The sequence below is a fragment of the Lemur catta genome, chromosome 15 (assembly GCF_020740605.2).
Source record: "Lemur catta isolate mLemCat1 chromosome 15, mLemCat1.pri, whole genome shotgun sequence".
NCBI lineage: Eukaryota > Metazoa > Chordata > Mammalia > Primates > Lemuridae > Lemur > Lemur catta.
In genome coordinates this window covers 54,179,349-54,191,370 of record NC_059142.1, presented here as the reverse complement: position 1 = coordinate 54,191,370, position 12,022 = coordinate 54,179,349, and the positions used below count along the sequence as shown (strand labels likewise).

The following is a 12,022-nucleotide window of genomic DNA, read 5'->3' as shown; positions in this document are numbered from 1 at the left end:
GGCTGCCTTGGCCAGTGTAGCTGGGGGTGCTGGGGGAAGGGTGGTGGCCTCTCAGGGCTGGGGAGGGGAGGGCTCAGGAATCCCCAAGGTTAGGGGCCGGGGCTCCTGCCCCCTCCCCCTGCGCTTCTACCGGGTGAGACCTTGACTTCAGGCCTGCAATACCCTCCCGCCGCCCCCACCCCCGCTCTCTTGCTGCCTGTGCTGCTATATAGCTGGATCACCATGTCATGGCCCCCACTCCTCGTCATCTGCAGAAGGTCATGCCTCCGTGCATGCTGGTGCCCTCTTCAGTCTGGCCGTCCCCGTGTGCCCCACATCCCGATCTGAGGGCCTCAAGTTCCAGTGTCCAGCCTGCCCCGCCAGCCCCGTCTCCACGCCGTGGCTCAGGCCTCCCTTCTGCCCGCAGCTCCTGTCTGAAGCCTCCCTTTCTCCCAGGCCCTGCTTGTCACCTCCTCCAGGAACCCTGCTGCCTGAAGTGGCCTATGTCCCGAGCCCCTGGGTTGTCTTCCTGGGCAGTCCCCATCACAGGGGTCTCCGCCCACCGCCCATCTCTCCCATGTGGCTCCTTCGGGCAGTGACCACATTATAACGCCCCACTGCACTTCCAGGCACCTGTCGGCTTGCTGTCTAAGTACTTGCTCATTTAATCTTCACAGCCACTCAGGGGAGCAAGGCACCACCCCGTGTCTTGGATGAGCAAACCGAGGCCCCGAGTTTGGTGACTTCCTCAAGGTCCCTGAGCTTGTCCTCTCCCTCCCAGAGCTCCTACGGCACACCCAACGATGCACGGCATGGGCAGCTGGCAGGAAGTGTTTGCTGAAGGGGTGTGCAGGGGACAGTCTTGACGCCTCAGTGCAGAGGGCCTCACACTGAGGCAGCCGTCAGCATCACCCTCACTCTGGCTCAGGAGGCCGAGGTGGGGCCTGAGGGTTTGCACATCTCACCTGTTCCCAGGTGCTGGGGCTGCTGCTGGTCCAGAGGCCACACTTGGGCCGTACACTGCTAATAACATGTGTCACTTTCACTCAGACCAGGCTTGTCACCCTCCCCAGACAGAACACAGACTCCCTCTGCTTCCCTCATGGGCTCCTCACCAGCCCCAGAACAGGACCCTACAATGAGCAGCGCCTAATCTGTGTTCGATGATGAACTGAGAAGTCCTGTGATGCTAGCTGAGTGACACAAGGACAGGGACAGGAGAGGCAGGACTGACCAAGTCTTTAATGACCACACAAAGAAGCGCCCGGCCGCAAGGGCGTCAGGCCAGAGCTGCCGGATGCAGAGTCCAGGCCAGGAATCCTGCCAGGAGCTGGTCCCCTGGTGGAGCACATCCTAGGATTTCTGATCTTCCCTCCTGGCAGTTCTCAACCCCAGCTGCCTGTGAGAGTCACCTGGGAGCTTTAAAAAGTCCCGATACCTTGGCTGCTGGCTGTACCCAGACCAGTCACATCAGAGTCTCTGGCCTGGGGCCAGCTTCTGACAGCTTCTCAGGTGTTCTCCAAGGCTTGGAAAAAGAGTCCTGAACAGCCTCAAGAATCCTAGCTCTGGGCGGCATCCCAGCTCTGCCTGTGTGTCCCTGATGGCTGTGCCACCTCCCTGGAACACCTCCTGCAGCCTGTACTCTGTGTGTTCCTCACAATGCAGGCCCGTACGTGCCACTGAGGCCCTGGCAGGGCACCTTCACCCCACAGTTCCTCAAGGTTGACTCAACCAGGGGGACGTGAAGCAGGCTGGGAGAACAGGGTTCTGCAGAAGGCATGGCCACGGGCTCTGTTCTGGTTTCCCGAGGCAGCTTTGTTGATGTGGCTGCTGGGTTTAGATGCCGGAGGGTGAGGAATCCCTGGGAGAGGTTGACCCAACACCCTCTCATTCACTCAAACAGCTGAGGGCCACAAAGGTTAAGGCCACAGCATCAGCAAGGGGCAGAGCTGGCCCAGTGACAGGAGGGGACTTGGTGGGTGGTACTCAGCTAGAACACAGAGCAAGCCCTCCTAACAGCACTCCCATCAGTAAACAATTTCTGAGCACTTCCAATAGATGTACATTTATGAATTGCTTTCATAGGCTAGGATACTAATATATTATGTACACTATAAAACATTCAACAAAAAACAGACATTGTAAAGGGATGAGATAAAAATATAGATAGAAATTCCCATATGTTCTTCCTGCTGCCCTTGGAGGTGTGTGTCCTTCTTTGGGGACCCCTGCCAGAGGCCCAGGAGCCACTGAGAGGGAGGGTGGTCACCACGGGCTGGGAGTGTGGGGTAAAGAGGACTGGGAGGTGGAGTGAGGGGCTGCAGGTCAGGCCCCCGGGAGGCTGTGGGCAGAGGCAGGGTTAGGGTTAGGAAGGGTTAGGGTTAGGCAGGGTTAGGCTTAGGCAGGGTTAGGGGTAGGCAGGGTTAGGGTGTTGCAGCTCCGTGCCGCTGGGGAGGCGGAACCTGCGGGCGGGCTTCGGAGGACCGCGATCCAGGGCCCGGAGAGCGCAGCCCGGGATCCGCGAGGGAGGGTCCCGGCCCGAGGGACCTGGGGCCCGGGGAGCCCGGGCACGGGAATCCGGGGCAGAAGGGCCGCCGGTGCGAGGCTCGGGAGTGAGGGGACTCGGGGCACGGATATTCGCCCGGGTCCAGCTCCGGCAGCAGCCGCGACAAGTCCTCTACCAGGTGCCACTTCTCCTGGACCTGCTATGAGGGGAGCGAGCGGCGGGTTGCGCAGCGCCTCTACCCACTAGCCGGCCATCGAGACGACAGCGAGCGGCAACCCTGCGGTCCCCCGCGGGGCCCCAGCCCGAGACCACGCCCCGTCAGGGGCCCGCCCCCAACGCATCCGAGACCACGTCCCTCAGGACCCGCCCCCCAACGCCCTGGAGGCCACGCCCTCGGTGCCCGCCCCCGGGCATAGGCCACACCCACCAGGGCCCGCCTCCAACGCCGCTGGAGGCCACGCCCCGGTAGGTGGCCCCGAGAGACACCGGAGCCTGATGAGGACGGCGAAGCTGTAACCACACCCACAAGAGCCCCGTCCCCAACACACCCGAGACCACGCCCATCGGGTCCCACCACGGCCGGGTCCCACCCGGTCCCCCCATCACCAGAGACCCTATCCAAGGCCCCACGCCCTTCCAGGGCCCGCCCCATCATCCCTCGCCCCTACTCCAGCCCGAGGCCACGCCCTCCGCTAGGAAAACCTCGACCTGGCCACACACTGCTCAGGTGTCCCCGCCCCGCCCGGCGGACACTCACCCACAGCAGCTGCTTCCGGAGCCCGCGGATGGCCCTCGCGTTGGCCCGGGACTGGGAGACGCACACGGTCAGGGCGAGGCTTGGGGCAGGAGGGGTCCAATGTCAGGCTCCCCTGGGAGCCCAGGTGCCTCCTCCGACTTCCTCTCCCCAGCCCAGTCTCTTCCCTCTGGCACCGCCTCATCTGAAGACAGGCCCCTCCCCTCTCCCCCAGCAGGCCCCGCCAGTAGCTCAACTGCGGGTTCTGAGGCCCCTTGCTCCTCCCGCGGTCGTGCAGTGCCCAGGGCATCCCAGGTGGGCCAGAAAGTGCCTGCTTTGCAGGTGAGGCACCTGGGCCCCCCGCCTGGCACCTGGGCCTCCCGCCTGGCTCCTGGATCTCGTGAGACTGGCTGGGGTTGCCCAGGTCTCCACCATCCCCATGGGAGGAAGAACCCCCCTCGCAGGTGCCCCCTCCTGTGGCCCCTGTGGCCCCGAGAGGCACCTGAGCGTGACGAGGACAGGAAAGCTGAAGGCGTGGGAACTGAGGTAGTGGAGGGCACGCTGGCCAGGGGGTGGGAGCCGGAGGGCCACCAGCTCTGGGACCACCTGCAAGGGGGCCGAGTAGTTGGTGAAGAGGCCGCAGTCCCAGGAGGAGTGGATGCTGGAGAGGGATGGCCAAGGGGGGCTGGTGTCAGAGTGCCAGGCAAGGAGCTGCCCGACCCCCAGCCTCTGGGTGGTTCCTCCCCACCGCCTCCCTCACCTGGTGACCACGAAGCCCAGGGGCACCACGGCCAGGAGCAGGCCCAGGAGCAGCACCAGCTGGAAGAAGAAGGTGGAGCTGGAGGCCCGGAAGAGCCGCTGAGACGCCCTGGAGTTCCTCAGGAGGGTGTACTGGGGGCAGGCAGAGCACACAGGAGTCAGCAGGTGGCAGGCCCCAGGGGTTCGAGCCCAGGGCAGAGGGCACAGGGCAGAGGCAGCCCAGCTTGGCTTGGCCCCGGGGCTCACTCAGGGCGCCCACCCAGCCGTGAGCCCGCACCTTCTTGATGTAGAAGGTGAGGAAGATGAAGATGCTGTTCAGCAAGGGCAGCAGGGGGCAGTAGAAGAGGCCCATCCAGGTGACTGTCTGCCCTGCCACGATGTCCAGCACGTTCTTGGGCACCAGGAACTCCTCCCGGTCCAGCCAGGTCCAGAAGCGACCTGAGAACCTCTCCACCAGCAGCCTGGGGGACGGGGGTAGGCTCAGGTACCCACAGTGCAGGAGGGACACGTGGGCTGCATTGGCCATGGCCACGGATCCTCTCTTGCTCACATGGACATCCACGTGTGGACCTGGCTCACCCTTGGCTGTGGCCACTGGCCATCCCCAACGTGCCCACACCACCCCTCTGTGTCCCCACTCGGCTCACCTCCGAGGCAGGCTGACCAGGAAGGCGAAGGCCACAGTGAGGAGGAAGTTGAAGGTGCTCAGCTTGTATAGTTCCTGCCCCACCGAGTTCTCCCAGCACTGGGTGCAGAGGGAGGAGACCCATCAGCCTCCAGGTCCCCAGCCGTCCCTCCCTCACCCACCCTCACAAGGGAGGTCTCTGTGGCATAGGAGCCTTGCCTGGAGGCTGGTATGATTGCTAAGTTAAAACCCAGGCCTGGAGGACAGGATTAGAGCAGGGAAACCCACAGCCACAGCTGTCAGGTTGCACAACAGAGTCTGGGGTAGTGGCGCCCCCTGGAGGTGTGACGCTATATGGGCATCTCTGCTTACAGCTTCTCTCAAAGGTGAGACCCTGAGGGGGTGACAGGGAGACTATAGGGGCAGGGACAAGGTTCTGCAGGGTTTGAGGGACTTTGCAGAGGACAGGAGGGGCAGACCCTGCCAGGCTGCCAGCCACCTGGTAGTCACAGGCGTTGTAGCCGTAGGGCTCACAGCTGGTCTTGTTTCTGCCGATGCACAGCATGGTCTGACCCAGCGAGAAGGAGAACATGCCCAGGCTGGCCAACTTCAGCACCACGCACCTGCGGGCGGGGCTGTGTCAGAGGGCGGGGCCCAGGCACAGGTGTGGAGCTGACGTCTGAGTGGGATCCTGTCCTGTCCTGGGCCAGCCGCTCTGAATCCAGAGCCCAGCCTCCTTCCGACCTGCTCCGTCAGTGGCAATGTTTGCCAAAGCGTGTCTCAGAATCCATGTCTCCAGGTGATTCACGGGAAAAGGGTCCTGCTTTTAAATTAGTTTGGGAAACACTGCAGTCTTCCCCCTACACCTGGCGTGGAGATCATACGTGTCAAGCCTGCAGTAGAGAAGCCTGTGGACCTTTCAGGGTCCTTATTACAGACAAGATTTCCTTTCTTCTACCACCTGTTAACGTCCTCACCCACTGACACTATCTCGTGTATCATGAACATGTGCCTTGCACGCTTACTGCACGAAGCCTAACCGGACCAAATAGGCATGACGGCCTACGCCAGGACTGTCGCGTGCACATTATCTGTAAGGACGGGCCTTCCCAGTGCTGCCGTGGGGCTGGTATGATGGCTAAGTTGAAACCCGGGCACTCAAACCACGTGGGTGGCTGGGAGCAGTGGTCCTGCTGAGGGAGGCTGGGGGGAGGGCTGGGTGGGAGTTTATTCTTTTATCTTTCATCCTTTTGAGCATTCTGGATTTCCGTGTGTTACAACTTATTCAAAAATAAAGTTGCAAAGCAAACCAAATGCAGCCGACATTGGAGGAAGCGGTGAGGAAAGCAGGCAGGGCCAGCGTGGGGAGAGGGAAGCCAGCTGGAGCTCGGGGGGCTGCATGTGAACGGCTGGGTGGGCTGGGGAGGGGCTGGGTGCAGACAGGACCCAGGTGGTGAGATGCAGAATGGCGGAGCCTGCGGGTGGGGCAGAGCTTGCGCTGGAACCTGCACCCAGCAGGCATGGTGAGCTTGACCTTGGCGGGGCACTTCACCCGTGTGAATCTCAGTTTCCTCATCTGTCAAATGGGGATGAGGATGGTCTGGGCTGTACGGGTCATGTGCGGGTTGTCAAGGTAAGGGTGTAAAAACCCTCATGGCATGGAAGCTGCTCATGTCCTGTGTTGCTGGTTTTCCTGTGTTTCAAGCCAGTTCCCAACACCCCCTGGCAAAACGGTCGTCTGTCAGTGCTTGGTTCAGACTAGTGGCTTTCTTTGGAGGTAGGAGACTGAAAAGCTTTAGACCCGGCCCCTGAAGTCATGTGCTGTGGACACGCCCATCTGCCTTCCCTTTGGTGAACAGTGAACAAGAAGAGCCTCCCAGCTGGGGACACTTGGGGGACCCAGGCCACAACCAAGACAGAGCAGCAGGGCCAGACTCCTCTCCCGTCCCCCAGAGGTGGCACTCACCAGATAAGGATGAGGTTGACCTCGGTGTTAGGAGGATAATTCTCCAGCTGGACCAAGAACACAAACAACAGGGGACCCAGAAAGTTGACCAGGGCGATGACGCCAGGGGGCAGGTACTGGAACAGCACAAACAGGGACTCCTGCCAGAAGCAGCAAGTCAGGGCAGCTCCCGGCTAGAAGCCCCCGCAGCTGCCCCTCCCCTGCAGCCCCCTAAAGTGCAGCTCTGGTGCGGCCCAGGGTCTGGAAGCCACAGATTATTCCCAGCGGCAGCGTGGCAGTCAGCGGATGTCCACAGTGGAGCCAGTCTGACCTGGCCATGACCTTGTCGTGACTGCTTTAAGTGCTTCCAGCCTTGGTTTCCTCATCTGTAAAGTGGGATCATCCTGCCTCCCCCCACAGTTCTGGCACCTCCTTGTTGTCCTGTGAGTACTTGGTGGCCCAGAAGATGGCACTGATGGCCCCAACCACCAGCAGCCCAATGAGGACGTTGACCCGCAGGTAGCTGAGCAGGTGGCAGGCCCTCTGGGCCGGGGACTGCTGCTGCACCAGCTGGAAGCGATGGCTCTCCTCCAGCTCCACCTGCGGGGGGTGGGGTGGGGTGGGAGGGGAAGGGCGATGTGAAACGCTCGCCCACTCATTCACACTCACTCACCCGGTCACACTTAGCCACGCGTGCACACACACCTGCACACTCTCACGCCGAAACACTCAGCTCTCACACACACCTTGAACTCATTGCTGATCGCATGCTTCTTGATGGTGGCCGCTTCCTGCACCTGGATGCAGAAGTCCCAGGAGGAGAAGACCTTGGCGCTGACAGGCACCCTGTAGTCCCGATCCAGGAGTGGCTTCTGCGGCAGCCCCTTCACCATCCTGGGGAGTGGGAGACCAGGGGCTGCTGGGGGAGGGGCACCTCGACCCAACAGCTGCAGCCTTGGCTGGGCTCTGGGTCTGGGGTGGGAAGGCCCTCACAGCTCCAGGCGCAGGCCTTGGGGGGGCACAGGGCAGTGGCCGTGCCCCTCAGGTCAGCAGCCAGGGACCGCAGCTGGAGCTGGGGCTGGGGCACCACTGATGGATGGGCCTGCTGAGCGGGGCCAGAGCCTCCCTGCTGATTGGGGGGCAACCCTGCCAGGAAGGCGTGATCAGAGAAGGGGCCCTGGGCAGGAGCGAGGGCACAGGCTCTGCTCTCACCGCCGCAGGGTCCCACAGAGGCAGAGCAGCAGGCAGGCCAGCGGGCTGAGGAGGTAGGCCAGGCGGATGCTGTAGGCCGAGCTGCTCTCGGGCCCCACCCGGTAGGCGCCATAGAAGAGATAGGTGTTGCTGAAGGCCTGGGGACGTCGACAGACAACTGAGCCTGAGTGTCAGGCTCCGTCCTAAGTGCTCCACGTGTGTGCTCGCTAGCCTCCTACAATCGCCCCATCAGGTAGGCTCGCAAAAGGCACACAGCTTTGAGACATGGAGCCAGGACGGGCTCGAACCCACAAGCCACATGGGTAACCACTCAATGGTGTCCAGGGACGGGGAGGGTGCTTGTCCCAGAGGCCTGGACACTTTTCTCCCTTAGTCCCTTGCACCCCCAGCTCAGTCGGGCTCGAGCTGTCCAGGAGCCTGTGCTGTGCGGTGGCCTCTCCCTTTCTTTAACCCCATCGCTAGCCCTGCCAGCCTATCTCTGTAAAACTATCCCCTGAGCCAAATGCCCTTTGAGGGCTGGGGTCCTCTTAGCCTGGAGTCCCCTGAAGCCAGTTCCCTGGGTCTTCCAGGCCCCCTGGACCATAGCCAGGAGAGACCTCACTCACCCTGCCAGTTAAAACATTCCAAAGTTGATTGTGGAACTTCGGGACACCAGTTTGGGGCTGGTGGCTGCTGGGGCACTGGAGGGCTGTTGAGGAGGGGGAGGGTCCCCAAAGCATAGGTGAGGCTCTGCCCTTACCACTCCATAGCCCCCAACCCTGGGGAGGCCTGGACCAGCCCCCGGTGGTGCAGGTGGGCTCCAGGGAACCACTCCCTGCTGGGCACTCACTCAAGTTCATGGAGGGGCCTGGGTCACGGGGGTGGAGCCAGGCCAGGGGCAGCAGCACGAAGCTGGCCGTGACCAGCACCGTCAGCAGGTTGAGCAGCAGCAGGAAGCGAAGGAAGGTGAAGTAGGACTGGATTCCAGTGCCAAAGAGGCCTGGGGGGGAGAAGGGCGGGGTGAGTCGGGGGGGGGGCAGACAGTCCGAGGGCTGACCCGCCAAGCAGGGTGAGGGTGCCCAGCCTTGCCTGGACCTGCACAAGTCCAGCAGGACCTCTGACAGCCACCAGGGAGTGCTGTCATCTGCGGGGTTTGCCCTGGCTGTCCGGGAAAGGGGGTGTGTGAGGATGGAGGGGCTGACTGGTGGGGTGGGCCAGGGCAACGGCAGGGGGGATGACGCCTACTCCCTTCTCCAAACTGGACCTTGACACTCCAGGGACGGGAGCGGGGAGTGGGGTTGGCACTCGGGTCCTACCCCCAATCTCGTAGAGAGACCCCTCCCAGAGCCCAAAGCCCCGGGCCAGCCGCTGCGCTGCCTCCCCCAGGCGCCGTCCTGCCATCCGCCGCTTGCGTTGCCACGACTGCCAGCATGAGGTCTTCACCCCCTCGGGCTCCCGCAGCTGCCTGGGGCAGGAGTGGTGATGGGGACGCCCCTGAGTCACCCACCCTGCCGACCCGTGCCAGGCTGATGGCGCGAGAGCCGGAGGATCTTCCTACAGCGCGGGATTTGCACCCCCATCCCAGGGGTGCATCCTCGCGGCGCGCCCCCGCCCCCAGCCCCGCGGCCAGCCCGCGCGGCGGCACCCACCGGATGAAGCGCTTGTCGGCCATGGCGTAGGGCAGCGTGCGCACGGGCGCGCGGGACGCGCACAGCCGCTCCATCTCCGACTCCCACAGCTCCTCGGCGGCCGGCTCAGGTTCCGGCCCCCCGGGGGCCTGTCCCGACTGCACCGACCACTGCCGCAGCATCTCGGCGGCCAAGGGTTGAGGCTGGGGGTGCCGGGCTGCGACCCCAGCTCCCAGGAGGGACGTGGGAGGCCAGGTGGGTGAGCCTCAAGGTCTTGGCCTTGGCATGCCCAGAAATGAAGATAAAAGAATCCTGTGGGGTCGGGGTCTGGGCTCAGTCCTGCTCCAGCTCTCAGAGCGACACAGGGCCAGGGGCCTCAGTCACCCCATCCGTCAAATGGGGTGAAAGCACCAAAGGGCTGGGAAAGATGGGACCGGACCGTAACTGACAAAGCCAAGGCCTGCTCCATCCACCCCTACACCCCTACCTGCCACCTGCGGCGCAGGCCTTCCGGGTACCCCTGGGGAGAATTCTCCCTCTGCACCTGCCAATTCGCTCTTCCGGAAGAAGCTCCTGTCTCAAGCCCTCACAGCTCCCAGGATCAGCATCCTGCAGCGCCGGGCTTGGACGTGCCAGGACCCCTCTGCCTGCCTTCTCGCAGTCCAGCCCCAGGCCTGGGTCTGCTCCGGGTCCCCCCAGGAGCCCCACATGAGGAGGCGCGGCGACAGCCCCAGCCCTGGGAATAGGACCGGGGGACCCCACTGCTGCCCTCGCAGCGGCTCTAACACACCCCCTCGACCTCCTCCCCCCTACTCTGCATCCAGCTCACCTGGGGACCAAGAGACCAAGTCCCCGGAGGAGCCCCCTCCTCCAAAGGCTCCCGCCACGGCAGGCGGGGCCGTGAGAGAGCCGGGGGACCGGTGGGTCACATGACAGGAACCCCAGCTCCCTCCGCCATCTGCTCCCCGTCCACGACCTCTCTCCTCCCCCCTCCCCGTTTCCTCTGCTCTAACTGAGGCCGAGCGGGCACTTCCTGCGCGCTGGGCGGGGGTCGGGCCGGGGCTCCTGCAGCGGCGGAAGGTCCTTACGCCGGCCGGCGGTCCGCACCGCGGAGGTCCCGCGCCCCAAGCCGGGGGCTGCTCCTGCGAGCTCGCCCAGGCCCCCCCTTCCGGCTGTGGGCGGCGGGGTGCAGGGACGGGGCCCCTATCTGCCTGCTGCAGGTCGCTCTGAAGGTGGCGATAGGACATAAGGTGGGCCCCATGGCACCGGGCTGCTGGGGTTCCAGTAGCTCTTGGCCTTACTGCTGAGCTTCGGGCCTCTGTCACTGGCACCACCATTATGCCAAGGCCGGGGCCTAGTGCCTGGCCACAGTGAGCGCTCAGCAATAAGTTCCATTCATGTCCCTCCCAGGCCCGAGGTTGGAGAGACAGCTTGGCCCACTCCCTGTCCTCCTATCCCCTGGAAGGCCCCTCAGTCCTGCCCTTCCTCCCTCCTCCCTCTCTGCCTCCTGCAGGGCCTGGTCACCTCAGGTCTGAATGCCCCGGGGGCTTTTCTGCCTCCTGCTGGCCTCCTTCCTGGACTCCAGAGCCTCCCGCCTGTGCCAGACCCCAAGCTGGGTGCTGGTGCCAGGGGGGCACACAGTGGGCTGGAGGAGGTGGTGGTGGGGATCCACAAATGTACTTATCAATAGGAAGTGGCAAGTGCTCCTCTGAGGCTTAACCTAGGAAGGCTCCCTAGAAGAGGTGGCCTTCAAGTTGGGCCTGGCGTCATGCAAGTTCAGTGTGGGTGTGCGGGGGCCGGGGGGGGGGGGGAGCAGTGGGAGGAGAGGCAGGGCAGGACCCGAGGTAGCCCACCTGAAGACCCCATTGACCGCTTCAAAAGGCTCCAACTACAGCACCGCCCTCTTTGTCCAGCTGTAAGTTCCTTCCTGTGTTCTTGCTTTTGCCCAGGCCGCTCCCGCCAGGAATGCCCCTCCTCCTCCAGATGGGCTAGGGGGGGCCTCTGTCAAAGCCAGGGTCCTCCATAGAGCTCCCAGGAGGCCCACAAGTCATGCCCCTGCAGGATGATGCACCTCTCAGCCTCAGTTTCCTCATCTGTGAAATAGGAATATCATTGCCTACCTTCCTGGCTTGTGGGGATAACAGAAAACAGCACTGGGCACAGCAGCTGGGGACATTCACAGCGTCAGTGCATCCTCCTTTCCCCTGCGCCCCACCTAGCACTCAGGGAGTGTGCCAGCGCTCTTGCTGGATAGGCAGCAGAAACCACGCCCAGCCCAGATGGGGCAGGGGAGACACCGCCATGGTCGGGGTGGGAGGCTTGCTGAAGAAGGGGGGAAGGGGAAGAAGGGGGTTACCCAATCTCCTGTCCAAAGGCTCTGTGTTAGTGGGGCCCCGCGGCCTCTTATTTGGACAATCTCTAACCATGGGAAGCTGATGGGTCTGGAATTAGTGTTTCCTTGCGAAACTTGGGGAAACTGAGCCTCACAAGAATTGGGGACTTCAGCCAGAGATTGAATAGAACCGGACACTCTGCCGCCCTCACCCTGCTGACACCGCGGGTGGAGTGCCAGGAGGGGTCGGAAGTTGGCGGGAAGGGCTTGTCGCCGCCGGGCGCGCAGAGCAGGGCGCGGGCCCGCGGGCGGGAGCCGGGTCAC

The 12,022-nt window shown here is 63.2% G+C and overlaps 2 protein-coding genes across 6 annotated transcripts; both read right to left on the bottom strand.

Moving 5' to 3' along the window:
* Window positions 1–1,201: 1,201 nt before the first annotated feature.
* TMC8 (transmembrane channel like 8) lies at window positions 1,202–9,638 on the bottom strand. The gene is given in 16 exon segments (XM_045569565.1): window positions 1,202–2,468; window positions 2,470–2,684; window positions 3,243–3,321; window positions 3,721–3,879; window positions 3,979–4,109; window positions 4,255–4,438; window positions 4,625–4,722; window positions 5,102–5,225; window positions 6,569–6,708; window positions 6,977–7,147; window positions 7,294–7,441; window positions 7,760–7,896; window positions 8,365–8,447; window positions 8,589–8,738; window positions 9,055–9,203; window positions 9,388–9,638. Coding segments are annotated over 16 exon segments (2,211 nt in total). The 5' UTR covers window positions 9,549–9,638; the 3' UTR covers window positions 1,202–2,386.
* Window positions 9,554–11,209, bottom strand: LOC123650641 (translation initiation factor IF-2-like). Of its 5 annotated transcripts, none has more exons than XM_045569569.1 (3): window positions 10,196–11,209; window positions 9,854–10,046; window positions 9,554–9,645 (listed from the first exon to the last, which is right to left on the bottom strand). In XM_045569569.1, exons 1-3 carry the CDS (start codon window positions 10,701–10,703, stop codon window positions 9,633–9,635), a joined length of 714 nt encoding a protein of 237 aa, XP_045425525.1. In that variant the 5' UTR covers window positions 10,704–11,209; the 3' UTR covers window positions 9,554–9,632. The 5 variants fall into 5 exon arrangements, with proteins under 5 accessions (XP_045425525.1, XP_045425529.1, XP_045425526.1 ...); XM_045569573.1 differs by having other exon boundaries at window positions 9,584–9,645; window positions 9,911–10,046; XM_045569570.1 differs by having other exon boundaries at window positions 9,591–9,678; window positions 9,911–10,046.
* Window positions 11,210–12,022: the final 813 nt, after the last annotated feature.